Below are 18,331 nucleotides of genomic sequence, written 5' to 3' on the forward strand. Positions count from 1 at the left end.
GTGATGCTGGGAGGTATTGGGGGCAGGAGGAGAAGGGGACGACAGAGGATTAGATAGCTGGATGGCATCATCGACTCGATGGACGTGAGTTTGAGTGAACTCCAGGAGTTGATGATGGACAGGGAGGCCTGGCATGCTGCGATTCATAGGGTCACAAAGATTTGAACACGACTGAGCGACTGAACTGAACTGAACTGAATCCATTATATCTATTCAATTAATTTAAAATTTGGGTTCTCACATTTTTAAGGTTTTGAATTTTTATTTGATTCTCTTTCTTTTCAAAGAACCAATTTTGAGTTTTATTGATTTCTGTTTATTATTTTCTTGTTTTCAGTTTTTTTTGATTTCTGCTCTAATTTTTGTTATGTGTTTTCTTCTGCTTGCTTAAACTTCAATTGCTCTTCTTTATCTGGTTTCTTAAAGCGTGAACTTAATTTATTGATTTTAGATCATTCTTATTTTCTAATGTGTGCATCCAATGCTATAAATTTCCTTCTAAGTACTGCTTTCACTTCATGCCACAAATTGTGATAAATTACATTTTCATTTATTTCAAAATATTTTAAAATTTTTCTTGAGATTTCTTCTTTGGCCCATGGATTGTCTAGAGAGGTGTTTTCCATATATTTGGGGATTTTCTAGCTATCTTCCTGTTATTGATTTCTAGTTTAAGTCCATTGTGGCTGAAGAATGTATCTTATGATTTCTAGTCTTCTAAATTTGTTAAGGTGTGCTTTACGGTGGTCTGTATTGATGAACAGTTCACATCAGCTTGAGAAGGATGCGTATTCTGCTGCTGTTGGATGGTATATTCTATACTTTTGAGTGAAAGTGATAGTCACTCAGCCATGTCCAACTCTTTATGACCCCATGGACATGGAATTTCCCAGGCAAGAATACTGGAGTGGATTGCCATTTTCTTTGCCAAAATGTTAATTAGATGAAATCAAATAATTGTTCTGTTCAGGTCATCTATATCCTTACTGATCTTCTGCTTGCTTGATCTATCAGTTTCTGACAGAGGAGTGTTGAAGTCTTCAATTATAAAAGCTAATTTTTCTATTTCTCCTTTCAGTTCTATCAGTTTTTGCCTCATGTATTTTGATATGTTTTATTCTTTAAAAAAAAATCTTCCAATATTACTTTCTGTGATTTCTAGATCCTTGTCAAAAATTACAATTTGGCATTTATATACTTAAACATGGTAAAGCACAGTTGCTTTGCTTTGGAAACATTGGATTGCAGTGAGTCTGTTTCTGTTATCTATTGTGCTGGGCTATGCTAAGTCACTTCATGTGTCTAACTCTTTGCGACCCCATGGATTGTAGCACACCAGGTTCCTCTGTCCTTGGGATTTTCCAGAACGCTGGAGTGGGTTGACATGCCCTCTTCCAGGGGATCTTCCCAACCCAGGGATGAACCCAGCTCTCTTGCATTGCAGGTGGATTCTTTAGCACTGAGACACCAGGGAACCCCTATCTATCATGCAGAGTATGGCATTTGAAAAGTTATTTGTAGAAATAATTTAAAGTCTTAGAGGATTTTAATTTACTTCTATAGGTGCCTAAAAGCACTAGTGATCTGGTATAACCTTAACCTTAATACATGTTGCAATCTGAGTAAGGGTAGATTGACTTCATTTTCTCCTTATTCCTAAAGTTTGCTTCTTGGTCCCAGATCAAAACAGGGAGCAGTTCTTCCTTTCAAGGGCTTGGACACTGATACCTGCTCCTCTAGCTCCACAGGCTATCTAAATCAGCTTTTTGTCTGCTTCTTAAAATGCAGTATTTCCCCAGGCCAAAGCAACTGTGAACATTGGGTTTACCACCTCTGGATTCTGTTCCTTTCCTGGATCTTGACCTGAGTGTATCGCTTTTCAGTCTTTTGCTAGTTTCTTAATGCTTTTAAGAAGATTTTGGGTATTTTTACAACCAGCTTTTAAGGTATATCAGACACCATTTATTGCATCCTCCTGGGTTACCTTTTAACTGTAGCCATCACTGCAGTCACCACCTACGTACAGATGTAAGCTGATAGCACTTGACCCACTAGCAGAAACAGGGCAGATCTTTTGTTTTTGGCCTGAGTCCTCTCTTTCACCACAGCTTTAGGTATCCATGGGAATCTGCTCAGACATTCTCATGCGAGAAAAACCTGAATGTATGAGGAGTTTAGCATCTTACAGAGAAACCTTTGATCTAATGGAAATTGGGCTATAGAATACTCTCCTTTTCTCTATCTCAGAGGACAGTTGTCAGGTACACTGTACTTGATGCCTGAGAGAGTCCCCACATTTCAGCCTTAGCATTCTCTCAGTCTTCATCTTGAAATCTAATCCTAATTTAAATCAGTTCAGTTCAGTTCAGTTCAGTCACTCCATCGTGTCCTACTCTTTGTGACCCCATGAATCGCAGCACGCCAGGCCTCCCTGTCCATCACCAACTCCCGGAGTTCACTCAGACTCACATCCATCGAGTCAGTGATGCCATCCAGCCATCTCATCCTCTGTTGTCCCCTTCTCCTCCTGCCCCCAATCCCTCCCAGCATCACAGTCTTTTCCAATGAGTCAACTCTTCGCATGAGGTGGCCAAAGTACTGGAGTTTCAGCTTTGGCATCATTCCTTCCAAAGAAATCCGAGGGCTGATCTCCTTCAGAATGGACTGGTTGGATCTCCTTGCAGTCCAAGGGACTCTCAAGAGTCTTCTCCAACACCACAGTTCAAAAGCATCAATTCTTCGGTGCTCAGCCTTCTTCACAGTCCAACTCTCACATCCATACATGACCACTGGAAAAACCATAGCCTTGACTACATGGGCCTTTGTCAGCAAAGTAATGTCTCTGCTTTTCAATATGCTATCTAGGTTGGTCATAACTTTCCTTCCAAGGAGTAAGCGTCTTTTAATTTCATGGCTGCAATCACCATCTGCAGTGATTTTGGAGCTCCCCAAAATAAAGTCTGACACTGTTTCCACTGTTTCCCCATCTATTTCCCATGAAGTGATGGGACCAGATGCCATGATCTTAGTTTTCTGAATGTTGAGTAGCCAACTTTTTCAACTCTCCACTTTCACTTTCATCAAGAGTCTTTTTAGTTCTTCTTCACTTTCTGCCATAAGGGTGGTGTCATCTGCATATTGAGGGTATTGATATTTCTCCCAGCAATCTTGATTCCAGCTTGTGTTTCTTCCTAATTTACATGATCCCCAGGTAAACCCTTATTTCAGGCTTTGATTTGAGGAGGAACCAGATTAAGACAAATTGTCAGAAGGTCAGATAGTTTGAATTATCTAGTGAACTATTACCAGAAGAAGCAGAAATTGAGGGAAAAAAAATTTAGGAGATATTGCTAACATCTGTTGGATCATAGAAAAAGCAAGAGAATTCCAGAAAAATATCTACTTCTGCTTCACTGACTATGCTAAAGTCTTTGACTGTGTAGATCACAACAAACTATGGAATATTCTTAAAGACACAGGAATACCAGACCACCTTACCTGCCTCCTGATAAATCTGTATGCAGGTCAAGAAGCAACAGTTGGAACCGGACATGGAACAATGGACTGGTTCCAAATTGGGAAAAGAGTTCATCAAGGCTGTATATTGTCACCTTGATTATTTAACTTATATGCAGAGTACATCATGCAAAATGCCAGACTGGATGAAGCATAAGCTGGAATCAAGATTGTGGGGAAAAATATCAATAACCTCAGATATGCAGATGACACCACCCTTATGGCAGAAAGTCAAGAAGAACTAAAGAACCTCTTGATAAAAGTGAAAGAAGACAGTGTAAAAGCTGGCTTAAATTTCAACATTCAAAAAACTAAGATCATGGCATCTGGTCTCATCACTTCATGGCAAATAGATGGGGATACAAAGAAACAGTGACAGACTTTATCTTCTTGGGCTCCAAAATCACTGCAGATAGTGACTGCAGCCATGAAATTAAAAGACACTTGCTCCCTGGAAGAAAAGCTATGACCAACCTAGACAGCACATTAAAAAGCAGAGATATTATTTTGCTGACAAAGGTCCATCTAGTCAAAGTTATGGTTTTTCCAGTAGTCATGTATGGATGTGAGAGTTGGACTATAAAGAAAGCTGAGCATGGAAGAACTGATGCTTTTGAACTGTGGAGTTGGAGAAGACTCTTGAGAGTCCCTTGGACTGCAAGGAGATCAAACTAATCAATCCTAAATGAAATCAGTTGTGAATATTCATTGGAAGGGCTGATGCTGAAGCTGTAATATTTTGGCCACCTGATGTGAAGAACCAACTGATTGGAAAAGACCCTGATGCTGGGAAAGATTGAAGGCAGGAGGAGAAGGGGATGGCAGAGGATGAGATGGTTGGGTGGCATCACTGAATCAATGGACATGAGTTTAAGCAAGCTCTAGGAGTTTGTGAAGGACAGGGAAACCTGGCATGCTACAGTCCATGGGGTCACAAAGAGTTGGACACAACTGAGCAACTAAACTGAACAAAGGAGATATTGTAGTATACTTATATGTTGATGAAAATAATCAGGCATGCAGGCAATAAGTAATGGCTTAGGAGAACATTGCTGTTTTGATGTCCTTGAGTAGGCTTTTAGCTTTAAGCTTTAAGAGAACATCCATTTTTCTTCCCTGACCAACCATCCAGATGTCCATTATTCACTGAGACAGAACATCTCTAACAAAAACAAAAGTCACTTGAATTAGTTTCCTACGGCTGCTGAAACAAAGTATGACAAACTGGGGACTTAAATGATAGACATTTATTGTCTCACAGTTCTGGAGGCTAGAAGTCTAGAATCAACATGTTATGAGAGTTGGTTCCTTCTTGGGCTGTAAGGATCTACTCAGGGCCCCTCTCTTTGGCTTATTGGTGGCCATCTTCTCCCTGTATCTCTTCATGTCATCTCCCCTCTATGAATGTCTGTCTCCAATTTCCTCTTTTTGTAAGGAAGGTGATCATACTGGACTAGGGTCCACCCTAATGATCTCATCTTAAATTATTTACATCTATAACATTCTTATTTTCAAATAACATCATGTTCTGAGGTACAAGAGATTAGTACTTCAACATATGAGTTTTAGGGGGGACAGGATTCAACCCATAAGAATTGCCAAGGCTTATTAATTTATCCTTCAAACTATCTCTCTTATATGTCCTCTTTGACTCCAATTCAGGTCCTTATGTGGCATGCCACACTATTTCAGCAGTTCTTCTGGCATGTTTCCACCCCTTTCCCAGTCTCTAGTCCATCCTTACACAGAAATGTGAGATTGTTCTTCTTAAGCTCAGCTTTCATGGTGTCACTCCCTTGCTCAACAGACCTTCACTGGTTTCCTATTTTCTATCAAATTATATCATCCAAATCATATAACCTGCTCCTCTGCAATAAGAACTAAACTTACCTTCCTTTTTAAAAATACCCATCTTTTTCTCCCCATTTTCCTTCTTAGAAATAAAAAGGGAATGAATAAGGGGGATATGTGGGTAAGTGCAGGAGTTGCCCAGTTTAATGAGAACTAGGTACAAATGAATGCGACTGGTCTAGTGTTGGGTTTAGAAACATTTCCTGAACACACCAAGTAGAGGCAGAGAGAGAAAAAATAGCAGCATGACCATGACTCTGTGCCATCAAGAACTAGTCACTTAACTTCTCTGGGTTGCTTAATTGGATGAGATGTGTGGCCAAATCCCAGTTCTTCAGAGGAACAAAATCTTGTTATCTGCCCATGTGCTTACATCTGGGAATGTTAAATGAGTTTGAGAGTACCTTGAAAGTATAAAGCTTTGCAAATAGGACATTCTGGTGTTTGACTGGGCTGAGTATGAATGATCAGATCACTCACTCCCTTGTAAGATTTTTAAGCTACCATTACTTTTCAGACAAAGATCTGTCTAGTCAAAGCTATGGTTTTTCCAGTAGTCATGTATGGATATGAGAGCTGGACCATAAAGAAGGCTGAGCACCAAAGAATTGATGCTTTTGAACTGTGGTGTTGGAGAAGACTTGAGAGTCCCTTGGACTGCAAGAAGATCCAACCAGTCAATCCTAAAGGAAATCAATCCTGAATATTCCTTGGAGGGACTGATGCTGAGGCTGAAGCTCCAAAACTTTGACCACCTGATGTGAAGAGCTGACTCATTGGAAAAGACCCTGATGCTGGGAAAGATTAAAGGCAGGAGGAGAAGGGGCTGACAGAGGTTGAGATGGTTGGCATCACCAACTCGATAGACATGACTTTGAGCAAGCTCTGGGAGTTGGTGATGGACAGGGAATACTGCGGTGCTGCAGTCCATGGGGTTGAAAAGAGTCAGACATGACTGAGCAACTGAACAAGCTACCAGGAGCAAACTGGGAAGAGTCAGCAAAATATCATTTAACATGTGTACACTTTGATTGTAGCACCTGTGTGTTGATTTTTGGGAGCACAAAGAATGGGGCAGCCCTGGCAGGGGCTATAATATTGGAGGTGGAGACCCTTATAAAACAGCAGAGTCCAGGCCCGTCCAGGTTGGTGATGCCATCCAACCATCTCAACCTCTGTCGGCCCCTTTTCCTCTTGCCTTCAATCTTCCCCAGCCTCAGGGTCTTTTCCAATGACATGGAAGGATGGGCAACTGGACCACACAGCATGGCTGGATATGTGTAAAGAAGGCTGCCATTCCAGCTGTGGTCCCACCCTTACTATCCTCACTTCAGGAATGGTCACTGGAAGGAAAACAAGACAGAAGCACTCTCCAGCAGCACTGGGGAAATGTGCTCTCCTCACCCCAGTCACTGTTCTGGCCCCACCTCTCTCACATCCAAACCTGACCCGTCCTGCCTCAAGGAAAGTCACAGAGTGTTCGCATCAAAGTCACTTTATTGATCCAGGTTTTGATCATCCCGGAACTGCCCCTCTGGAGGGCAATGAGGAGGGCACCGGGGCAAAGAGGCTTCACATGAAGTCTCAGTCGGCGACAAGGTTGTGGCCCACAGTGGGGGGCGACTCAAAGAAGCCCTGAAACCAGAAACAGAAGATCGGAATCAGTACGTGGGGAGGTGGCCCCTCTCTCATCTACTCCTCCCCCAGATGCCTCTATAACAGCCTGATTTGAGTCAGCCCGCAATGACTCAGCCCATCAATTGAGGGCCTGTCACCTTTACTCCCACACAGAATTCACAGAGCTCTTGTCCCGTGGTTTTCCCTTGGGCTTGGGCTAGAGAAGAATGGCAGCGCCTTGTTTGCTTTCACAAAAGCTCTCCAACAACCTGTTCTTCAAGGTGGGTCTGTCACTCAGCTCTGGGTGTGTGGAGCCAGCAAACGATCTGGGCTTTGGAAGCACAGCTGCCATCCTATGAGTGGGAAGTGGTTTCCTAGGAGAGCATGAGGGGCTAGAAGCCCTCAGAGGTGCAGACTGCTTCTGGAGAGCCAGCTCCACAGCCAACACCTTTGTCTCCCCTAGACCAGATTGATCAGCTCCTTACAGGTCTCAGTGTTCACTCTCACTCTCCTTATAGTCCATCCCCGATATCACTGGCGTGGCCTCTTAATATCATACCACATTATAATATCCCCCTCCTCAGAATCTCCCAGTCAACTTGCCACCACACTTGGAATAAAATCCAAACTTTCACCAAGATCTATGAGCTGGTGTGTGGTCAACCCTGGACCTACTTCTCCAACCTAATCTTCTACCACTGACTTTCCCATCTGTTCCTCAGACATGCCATAGTATCCTTGTCTCCAGACATGTTCATTGTGTTGTCCTCTTCCTGGGAGGCCCTTCCTTCATATCTTCTGTTGGCTACCACCTTCTTGTAATTTAGGTCTTAGTCAAAAAAAACAAAACAAAACAAAAAACTTTTGTCAATGTGGAGGTCTGATGTCTGGGGCAGCCCCATCCCCACTGCAGTGTCTGAGCAGAAAGAAGGGCAGGAGCTGTGCAATGGAAAGGATTAAGAATCAGGAGACCTCGGTCCAGTCTTGGGTCTGCCAATAACCTCCTATGCAACCCTGAGTAAGTTGCTGGACTAGCCTGGGCCTCAAAGTCTCAGATGTAAAGATAGATGGGAGGGCTAGATGGGTGTTTTCAACCTGGATTCTGAAGAGTTCAAGCCTCCTAAGGAGGTAACCCAGAGCCTTGCCCAGGTGACTTGCCCAGGGTACAAAGTAGAGCAAAGTCAGGAATTGCTGAAGTCTTCTGGACTCTCTCTCCTGTTCATCCAAAGAAGCTTTGCTATCACTTCCTGTATACAAGGGAGTGTGTGGAGAAAGGAGGACCTTTTACTCAATATTGAAAACTCTGCAGTTTCCCATGTCTATTGTAAACTCAATGCCGATGCATGATTGTCTGCGATGATCATTAGAGATGCCTGGAACCTGCATCACGACCCCAATCTCTTACATGGATGTTCACAAGTAGTCTGAGAAAGGCAGGAAAGTGGGGGTACCCTTCAATTGGGAGAGATCTTTTCTTCAGCTTCTCTGTTCACAGCCCAATACCCACTCTCTCCTTCACACCTGCCTCCCTCCTTTAAACATGTCCTTGGCAATTCCAACCTCCCCTGAAAAAGCGAGAGCCTCTCACCTTGACTGGGTTAGCCACCTCATGTTTCAGAACCTTTGAAACCACTTTGGAGGTAAAGCATTGATCCTTGTTCACCTTGACCATTGGGCTCTGTGAGGAGGGAAGCCAGGAGTCAAGAAGGAGGCTGAAAAGGGTGTCAGGGCCCCAGAGAAAAAGAGATAGAACTCAAAGTCAGGGCTTTAGAAGTCTTGAGAAGACACATGAGTCTCACCTTGGGGAACAGGAGTCGAAGTTTCTCCTCTTGCTTGCCCCTAGAAGAGATGAGGATGACAAATGGGACCTAGGCTTGCCAGAACCCCTCTCCTCTGCCTTTGCAGGTCACTAAGGCTCATGGAATTTTCTCCTGCAGATCCAAGACAGGACCTCTGAATCATTCACAGAGTACTCCTGGCAGTTCTTTCCTGCAGTTTGAACACCCATTCCCTCCCTGCTCCATCCCTCCACTAGACGGCATGGGCTGACCACAGGCTTCACACACCTCACCCCCGGGGTTCTGGTGGGGAAGGCTGCTGGCCCACTCCTCACACATGGATCCTCAGGATGGAGTTTGCTGGTGTGACCCATCTTCTGGGTCATCACTTCCTGGGTCATGTCATCCTTCCAGAACAAATCTGCAGGGTGAAAGATGTGGTGAATTAACACCTGGGATGCTCTGACTGGCCCACTCCAGGGACCAGGGTGAAGCAAACACTCCCCCTTTCCCTCAAAGTAAGACAAAGAATCACAATTTGTGGAGAGAATTAAATGAGATGGCACATAAAAGTTGCTTAGCACAGTGCCTGGCATGTAATATATATTTGGCTAAGATTAGGACTGTACTTTTCTCATTAACTCATTTGATACTATTGTGAGGATTGAATGAGATTCGGGATGTGAAGAGTGCTGTGAAAACTCTAAGGCAGTGAGTGACCCCCAAACTTCAGGGTACATCAGAATCTTCTGCAAGGCTTGTTAAGCACAGATTGCTGTTCTTCCCTTCTAGAGTTCCTGATTCCGGAGGTCTGGGGTGAAGTTCATGAGTTAGCAATTTGAAGAAGTTTCCTGGTGATGCTGATACTACTGGTCTGAGGATGCATGTTGAGAATGACTGCGCTAAGGCATTACACACATATTAGACATCAGTAATGATAGTAGTAATATGAATTCTGGCCAGATTTCCTATCTGACTCTTCCCTCATTCATGAAAGTCTCCTCTAAGAAATGGTCAACCATCTGTCTTCAAAGGACTTCCCACTCCCTTCCTTCCTCTTTTGTATTTGTCATACAATTTATTATGCTTCCTACTCAGAGGTTTAAGTGTGTGTGTATATGTATGTTTTCCTGGCTGAGAATTTAAAGATTCCTGGTTCTGGAAAAAATCCGCTAGTGCCTGGAGTTGGGGCTAGTCTCAAGGAATTAGATGCTGACCTTTTCCAGGGGCTTCTTCTAGAAGCCTGTGCTGGGCCCTTCCAGGGGTTTGAGGGCAAACAGCCTGCCCTTCCAGGTCCATCCCCATTCTGGTCTCTCCCCATTCTCCATGAAGTGAACATGATAGAGAGAGTCAAGTAGAGACATTAGGGGGAGAAAGCCTGTTCTCAGATCAAAAGCCCCTCACTATACCTCTGTATGTAACAAAGCCCCAGCCTTTCTTCTCTAGCTCTTACTCACCGTGGGGCATAATCTGCTGGAGTAAAACTTGCAAGTGCTTGAAGACCGGGGTGGTAAATCCTGGGAGGGGCCAGAGCTGCCCCACTCCCACTTGGCTCTGACCATCTGAGGGCAAAAAAGTGGTGTGAGAAAGGATCTTGACTAGAAGCCTTCCAAATTCCAGTTGAAATAAAGCAGATTCCTTCCACTATCTCCCCTGGGTTCAATGGTCCCTGTCCCCCTCACCTGACCCCCTCCTCTTTTCAGGTCTTCCTTTTTATTCTTCCCTCCCCCCATCACCACCTTCCCTGTTTGTTAACCCCTGCCACCTCATTCACTTTTGGTAGCAACTTCCAGATAAGAGCCAAGCTTACAGGCAAAGAGCAGCCCATGGAGGGTGAGGTAAGCAGATACTCAAAAAGCCACACACATAAATGGATAATCAGGTGAACAGGTTGGGCATGGAAAGTAGGGGAATTGCATTTAGGGAAGGCTTTAAAGCCTGGAGGGGATTGAAGGGGACTGGAGTGTGGCTCAGTGGTAAATAATCATTCCATCCTTGGGTCAGGAAGACCCCTTGGAGGAAGAAATGGCAACCCACTCCTGTATTCTTGCCTGCATAATTCCATGGACAGAGGAGCCTGGTGGGCTATAATCCATGGGGTCGCAAAGAGCTGGACACAACTGAGTATGTGAGTACGCATGAGCACACACGCATGACAATTGGAGAGGAGTCCTGAAATCTTTAGAGGAAGAAAGTATTGGTATGCATAGGTTTTGAGTGTCTGGATCCTTGTCCTGAAGGCTAAAATTTGCCACTGGGCATATGGAAAGGCTAGGGGGATGGAGATAATCCCTAATGCTATACACTTTTCTCATTCCAAGTAGATGGGGTAGGGTTGGAGTCTGTTTTTTTTTTTTTTGTTTGTTTGCTTATTTCTTTTTTCTTTTTTTTTTTTTTGGGGGGGGGTGTTGTTTGTTTCCGACGGTGGAATTACCATGAGTCATTATGGAAAGGAAATTCTCCTCCCGATTTAAATGGATTCTATTATTCCCTGGCTTTGAGAAGGAGGAAAACGTCATACTAAGAAGGAATATAAGTTCTGGAAGGAGATATCGTTCTCTGGGGCAGCGTTCCCAGAACTGGCAGGGTGACCCGGACACCCTCAGTCAAACCTACAGGGGCACCTGGCGCTGTCCGCGGTGCTGAGCGGTGGCCAAATCCTGGCATGGAGGAAGCTCTGAGCTGTAAAGAGAGCTAGGCATCCCTAAGAAGCTTGAGGGTTCTACCCTCTCCCCACCCCCACCCACCGGGCCTCCTCCTACAGGTTTTCGTGAATTCTCTGCACTGGCCTCTAAACCCAAGAATCGGGCGAGCAGAGCTGGCGCCAGCCTAGGAGTTTGCGGCGTCTGCCCGAAGCTCCGGGTGCTGGAATCCTCGAGTCTGCGCAGTCGGTCTCTGGCTGCTCAAATGTGAGTCAGCGATGGCGCAGTGAAGGGGGAGGAAGAAGATGGACCTTTTCTGCCTCATCTTCTTTTCCCCCAGCCTAGCCCTCCCATTCTTCCCGGAAACTGGATCACAAATACCAGGCTCCAGGGGCTTACAAAGAAGTCTTGGTTCATCTCTCGGCCCAGTCTTCTCCCAGGGCCCGGATACCCGGGATCCCTGCTCCTACTGTCCAGAGATCCTGGCCCCTGACTATCCCTGAGGCATAGGCATCTCTTCCCCCGCTCCTCGGCAAGTCTTGCTTCTCTTGTGGCCGCACATGCCAGTTTTACTTCCCTGAGCCCCTGTGTTTTTCCGTCCTTTTTCCTAATTCCCAATCTTCCCCTGAGTCGGCTTCTCTTAGGTCCAGATCCCATACACCGAGCCCCATTCCAAGCCTGCGCGTCCTTCCGCGCACTTTTCTTTTCTTACTCCCTAAACACATTGTTTTCCTCCGAAGTTCCTAACCTTGAGGTCCCCAGACCCACTTCACTCAGAACCACTCTCTGGCCCTGCCCGCACCCCACCCCAGGTTTCCTCCTGACCGTGACCACTAACGTCGCTGGAGCCCCCCAGGCGGCTGTTCAGCAGCAGGAAGCAGACGAGCAGCCAGAGCCCCCGGAAGCCCCCGAGCCACAGCTGGCGCTGCATCCTCCCGGGCTTGCTGCTCTGGTTCCCCACCTAAGTCGAAGAGATGGCAGTCAGCTGCCGGAGGGACTGCGCCGGACTGTCGATTCCCACCCGCTGGCTAACCAGACTGAATCTGCACAACCCTCCCTTGGCAGCTGGGCCAATCGCTGGCGGGCCCTGCCCCTGCCTACGCTTACCCAGCCCCTACCGGCCCCACAGCCACCCAAACCTAGGAGCCCACTCCTCTTTTAATAAAACAGATCCCAAGGACTACTGCCTCTATTCCCAGTCCCAAAGTTGGAGAGAGGGCTTGCATGTAAAATGGTGGTGTGAAATGCACCTGCCTCATAGATTTGTTGTGAGGGTTAAATATGTACAGCAACTGGATAGCTGGCATTCAATGAATCTAGTCTATTTTGATTTTCCTGATACTTACTTCACCCTTACCTACCTTAAAATCCCCAACCATCATGGGTTTGACCTGTTAAGTATATGCAAAACTATCTTCTCCACATCCACTGCCATCATCCTAGTTCAAATCACTGTACCCATTTTAATAGAGCTATTGCAATAACTAACCACTGAATAACTAACTGATCCATAGCTTCCACACTTTCTTAGTTACAGGCTAATATTTGAGCTTCCTAAGCTCTAGACATTTGAATATCTTTTTCATTAAACTTAAAATTTTATTATGAAAGTTTTCAAATATTAAAAATGAGAAGACTCAAATGAATAAACATGAAACATGAATATTCTTATCACCCAGACTTAAGAGTTATTAAGATTTTGTCACAATTGCTTCTTTTACTTGCTGAAGTGTTTAAGAGTAATTTACAGACACCATGACATTTCACTCCTAAATAATTCAATATACATCTTTTAGAATTAATGATATTTTTCTACATAGCCACAATACCATTATGATACCTATGGTAGGCTGAATAATGAACCCCAAAGATGTCCACGTCTGAATCCCTGAAATAGTGACCATGTTTTTTTACATAGAAAAAGGGACTTTGCAGGTGTGATTAGCCTTTGAAGATAGTTCACTTCAAATGGGGAGAATATGCTGGATTTTCTGAGTGTGTGCAACATCATCACAAAGGTCTTCACAGAGAGAAGCAGGAGGGTTAGAGTCAGTAGTGGAGGATATAACATTGGAAGCTTGGGGTTGGAGTGATTCAAGGAAGGGGCCAAGCCAAGGAATGCAAACAGCCTCTAGAAGCTGAAAAGGTAAGAATGTGTTTTCTCCCTTTAAACCTCCAGAAGGAGCAGAGACCTGCTGACATTTTATTTATTATCTTTAAAAATATTTATTTATTTATTTTTGGCTCTGCTGGGTCTTGGTTGCTTCTTGTGGACTTCTCCTCGTTGCAGAGAGTGGGGTACTTTCTTCTTGCAGTGCTCAGTTTTCTCATAGTGGTAGCTTCTCTTGTTGTGGAGCACTGGCTCTAGGCATGTGGACTTCAGTAGTTGTGGCACATGGGCTTCACTGTCCCGTGGCATGTGGAATCTTCCCAGACCAAGGATCAAACTGGTGTCCCCTGCATTGGCAGGCAGAATCTTAACACCTGGGCCACCAGGAAGTCCACACATTTTAATTTTAGACTTCTGACTTCCAGAAATATAAGATAACAAAATTGTTTTGGGGGCACTAAGTTTGATTTGCTGTGACTTGTTACACCAGCATTTGGAAATCAACACAATGTCTATTCCCTAATTAACACAATTCTCTAATACTTTCAGATGTGTGTGTGCTCAGTTGCATCTGACTCTGTAGCCCCATGGACTGTGTAGCCCACCAGGCTAATCTGTCCATGGAATTTTCCAGGCAAGAATCTTGGAGTGTGTTGCCATTTATTTCTCCAAGGACATCTTCCCAACCCAGGGATCAAACTCATGTCTCCTGCATCATCCTGCACTGGCAGGCAGATTCTTTATCACAGAGCCAACTGGGAATCCCCAATACTTCCAGATACAACTCCTTTAACAGATGAATGGTGTGTGAATATTTTCTCCAACTCTGAGCATTTCATTTTAAATTTTTAATAGTGCTTTTTTTTTTGAAGAGCAAAATGTTTAATTTTGAGGAAATCTCATTTATTAAGTTTATCTTTTATGGCTAAAGCTTTTTTGGTTCTTGGAAATGTTTGCCTACCCCAAACTCACAAAGATTTTCTTCTATGTTTTCTTCCAAATATTTGGCAGACCACATAAAATCAATCAGAAAGCATTCTCTCTTTTGTTACGCTCTGAAAGAGTTTCAGTATGATTTTTTTGAAAGAAAAAATTAGAACTATCTTTATTGACAGATGACATGATCTGGATACAAATTATTTTATTCTTTAAATTTTGTATTGGGGTATAGCCGATTAACAATGTTGTGACAGTTTCAAGTGAACAGAGAAAGGACTCAGCTATACATATGCATGTATCCATTCTCTCCCATTCCCCTCCTGTGAAGGTGCCACATAGCATTAAACAGAGTTCCATGTATTATACAGTAGGTCCTTGCTGGTTATTCATTTTAAATATAGCAGTGTGTATATGTCCACCCCAAACTCCCTAACTATTCCTCCGCCCCAACCCTTCCCCCTGGCAACCGTGTTTGTTTTCCAAGTCTGTGAGTCTCTTTCTGTTTTTTAAGTAAGTACATTTGTATCTTTTTTTTTTTTTTGGATTCCACACATAAGAGGGGTCATACGATATTTCTCCTTCTCTGTCTGACTTACTTCACTCAGTATGACAATCTCTAGGTCTATCCATGTTGCTGCAAATGGCATTATTTCATTCTTTTTTATGACTAATAGTCCACTGTATATATGTACCACCTCTTCTCTATCCATTCCTCTGTCAATGGACATTTAGGTTGCTTCCATGTCTTGGTTATTGTAAACAGTGCTGCAATGAACATTGGGATGCATGTATCATTTTGGATCATGTTTTCTTCCAGATATATGCCCAGGAATGGAACTGCAGGGTCATATGGTAGCTCTGGGCTTCCCAGGTGGCGCCAGTGGTAAAACAAAAACCAAAATACAACTGCCTGCTAATGCAGTAGACTTGAGATGCAGGTTCAGTCCCTGGGTCGGGAAGATCCTCTGGAGGAGAACACAGCAACCTACTCCAGTATTCTTGCCTGGAGAATCCCATGGACAGAAGAGCCTGGCAGGCTACGGTCCATAAGGTTGCAGAGTCGGACATGAATGAAGCTACTTAGCATGTGTGCGTGCATGGTAGCTCTATTTTGAATATTTTAAGGAGCCTCCATACTGTCCTCCATAGTGGCTGTTCCAATTTACATTCCCACCAACAGTGTAGGAGGCTTCTCCACACTCTCTCCAGCAGAGTTTCTGTATGATTAATATTTTTCTGAGTGTATGGAGTTAGAATTTCTTTGTGAGTAAGTTTTATTACAATTTTAATTTCTTTAGCTATTCAGATATTCTATTTCTTTTCACATCTCTTTTGGAAACTTGAATTTTTCAAAAAATTTATTCACAACATTTAAGCTATCACATTTGTTAGCATAAAGATATTCATATTTCTTTATTATCCTTTAAATAGCTGCAGAAATTTGAAGTGATTTCACTTTTTAAATTCCTGATTTTGATACTTTGTATTTTTCTGTCTTTTTACTCATCAGTGTAACTAGAGATAAATATTATTGATCATTTTAAAGAACTGACATTTGGTCTTATTGCTTTTTCTCTCTGGTTTGCCTGTTTTATTGATATTCATTCTTTATTATTATTTCCTTCTATTTTTTTGAGTTTCACTTATTGTTTCCTAACTTCTTGAGTTGGTAGCTTAGATCATTGATTTAAATGTTTTATTCTTTGCAATAAAGGCATGTAGATCTATACATTTCCCTTTAAGCATTAGTTTTTCATGTTTTGACTATCAATGATTAATGTTTTCTAATTTTTCTTGTGACTCTTTGGACCCATGGATTATTTAGAAGGATGTTGCTATAGGGGATTTTTAAAGGCTTTTTGGCTATTTACTTATTTTTTAAATTTCAATGTGGCCTGAGAACATACTTCATATGACTTAAAAATTTCAAAAACAGGCTGTCCTAGAACTGCCCCTGTAGATAGCAAGGTGGCTGGGGTGGGGAGGACAGAAATGCTTCAATTAGCTGCGAAGTTTTGCTTGGAGAAGGAAATAGTTCAAAGAAACCCTAAAATGGTAGGAAACCTGGGATTCTCAATTTGTGTGTATATGTGCTATATCACTCCCCCTCTAAAATGTAAATTCCTCCTCCCGTAATAAAGAACAGGCTCTAATAACTGTCCTGATTTGTGCAAGCCCTGAGGCACAGTGAGTCAGCACCTGCCCCACAAACTGGCCTCACCTTGGCTTCTGTGTTTGATCTTTTCTCCAGCCCCTTGATTTTCCTTTTGTTTTAGAGCCAGTCAAGGACCCTCACCTGGAGAACAGCAGATTGTTGTTTGCAGACTACACCATGGTAACCAGTTCTTATCATGGGGCTCACTCAGTGCTGATATGTTACCCTAGCAACCGATCTGGGCGAAGGAAGCACAGTTGCCATGGTGACAGGAGTCAGAAGCTGTTCCCTTGGTGAGTGTGCGGGTCTGGATTCCCCCTGAGGCTCAAGCTCCTCTGGGTAGAGTTCATGGCCAGCTAGAGGTGCTCAGCCTTGTGCAATTGCCCAGTCCAAGCCTCCAGAGCATCCCTTGAGCTGAAACAATACTTCCTAGCAGATCTGTGTGTTCTACTCTTGCCCTCTCTCAGTACATTCTCCAACAGTGCTAGGATAGTCTTTTAAAAAAATTTACATCATCATTCTATTCATTTCCTTAAAACCTCTGGTGATTTTCTTCTGCCCTTTGTGTAAGAACTAGTATTCTTTACTATGACGTACAGGGACAGGAGAAAATGGACATCTTAGCTCAAGCAAAGAGAGAAAATTTGCCCTTCCTCCATCTTTTTCTTCTATTAAGATCCTCTATGAATTGGATGATGCCTACCTGCATGGGTGGTCTTCTTTACCTTTTCTCTTTTTTTTTTTGACTGTACAGGGTCTTCACTGCTGTGCTCAGGCTTCTCTTGTTTCAGGGCATGGGCTCTAGAGCATGCAGGCTCAGCAGCTGCAACACTAGGACTCTCTAGTTGCCAGGCACAGGCTTAGTTGTCTCAGGGCATGTGGAATCTTAGTTCCCTGACTGGGAATTGAACTTGAATTCCCTTCATTGGAATTCTTTACTCAATCTACTGATTTCAAATTCTAATCCCTTCCAGAGACACTTTCACAGGCACACGTAGAAATAACATTTTCCTAGCTGTCTGGGCATCCCTTCAGATCAGATCAGATCAGTCACTCAGTCGTGTCCGACTCTTTGCGACCCCATGAATCGCAGCACGCCAGGCCTCCCTGTCCATCACCAACTCCCAGAGTTCACTGAGACTCACATCCATTGAGTCAGTGATGCCATCCAGCCATCTCATCCTCTGTCATCCCCTTCTCCTCCTCCCTCCTCCAATCCCTCCCAGCATCAGTCTTTTCCAATGAGTCAACTCTTCGCATGAGGTGGCCAAAGTACTGGAGTTTCAGCTTTGGCATCATTCCTTCCAAAGAAATCCGAGGGCTGATCTCCTTCAGAATGGACTGGTTGGATCTCCTTGCAGGCCAAGGGACTCTCAAGAGTCTTCTCCAACACCACAGTTCAAAAGCATCAATTCTTCAGCACTCAGCCTTCTTCACAGTCCAACTCTCACATCCATACATGACCACAGGAAAAACCATAGCCTTGACTAGATGAACCTTTGTTGGCAAAGTAATGTCTCTGCTTTTGAACATGCTATCTAGGTTGGTTATAACTTTCCTTCCAAGGAGTAAGCGTCTTTTAATTTCATGGCTGCAGTCACCATCTGCAGTGATTTTGGAGCCCCCCAAAATAAAGTCTGACACTGTTTCCACTGTTTCCCCATCTATTTCCCATGAAGTGATGGGACCAGATGCCATGATCTTCGTTTTCTGAATGTTGAGC

At 43.7% G+C, this 18,331-nt stretch overlaps 1 protein-coding gene across 2 annotated transcripts; it reads right to left on the reverse strand.

The window, feature by feature from the left end:
• Positions 1-6,846: 6,846 nt before the first annotated feature.
• Positions 6,847-16,821, reverse strand: RESP18 (regulated endocrine specific protein 18). Of its 2 annotated transcripts, none has more exons than XM_061385803.1 (7): positions 16,750-16,821; positions 12,230-12,365; positions 10,220-10,324; positions 9,051-9,183; positions 8,784-8,823; positions 8,573-8,662; positions 6,847-7,002 (listed from the first exon to the last, which is right to left on the reverse strand). In XM_061385803.1, the coding sequence occupies exons 1-7, from the start codon at positions 16,804-16,806 to the stop codon at positions 6,952-6,954; spliced, it is 612 nt and encodes a 203-aa protein (XP_061241787.1). In that variant the 5' UTR covers positions 16,807-16,821; the 3' UTR covers positions 6,847-6,951. The 2 variants fall into 2 exon arrangements, with proteins under 2 accessions (XP_061241787.1, XP_061241794.1); XM_061385810.1 differs by lacking the exon at positions 16,750-16,821 and adding an exon at positions 16,675-16,743.
• Between the last annotated feature and the right edge of the window lie 1,510 nt (positions 16,822-18,331).

This window comes from Bos javanicus, chromosome 2, assembly GCF_032452875.1.
Source record: "Bos javanicus breed banteng chromosome 2, ARS-OSU_banteng_1.0, whole genome shotgun sequence".
In the NCBI taxonomy this organism is placed as follows: Eukaryota; Metazoa; Chordata; class Mammalia; order Artiodactyla; family Bovidae; genus Bos; species Bos javanicus.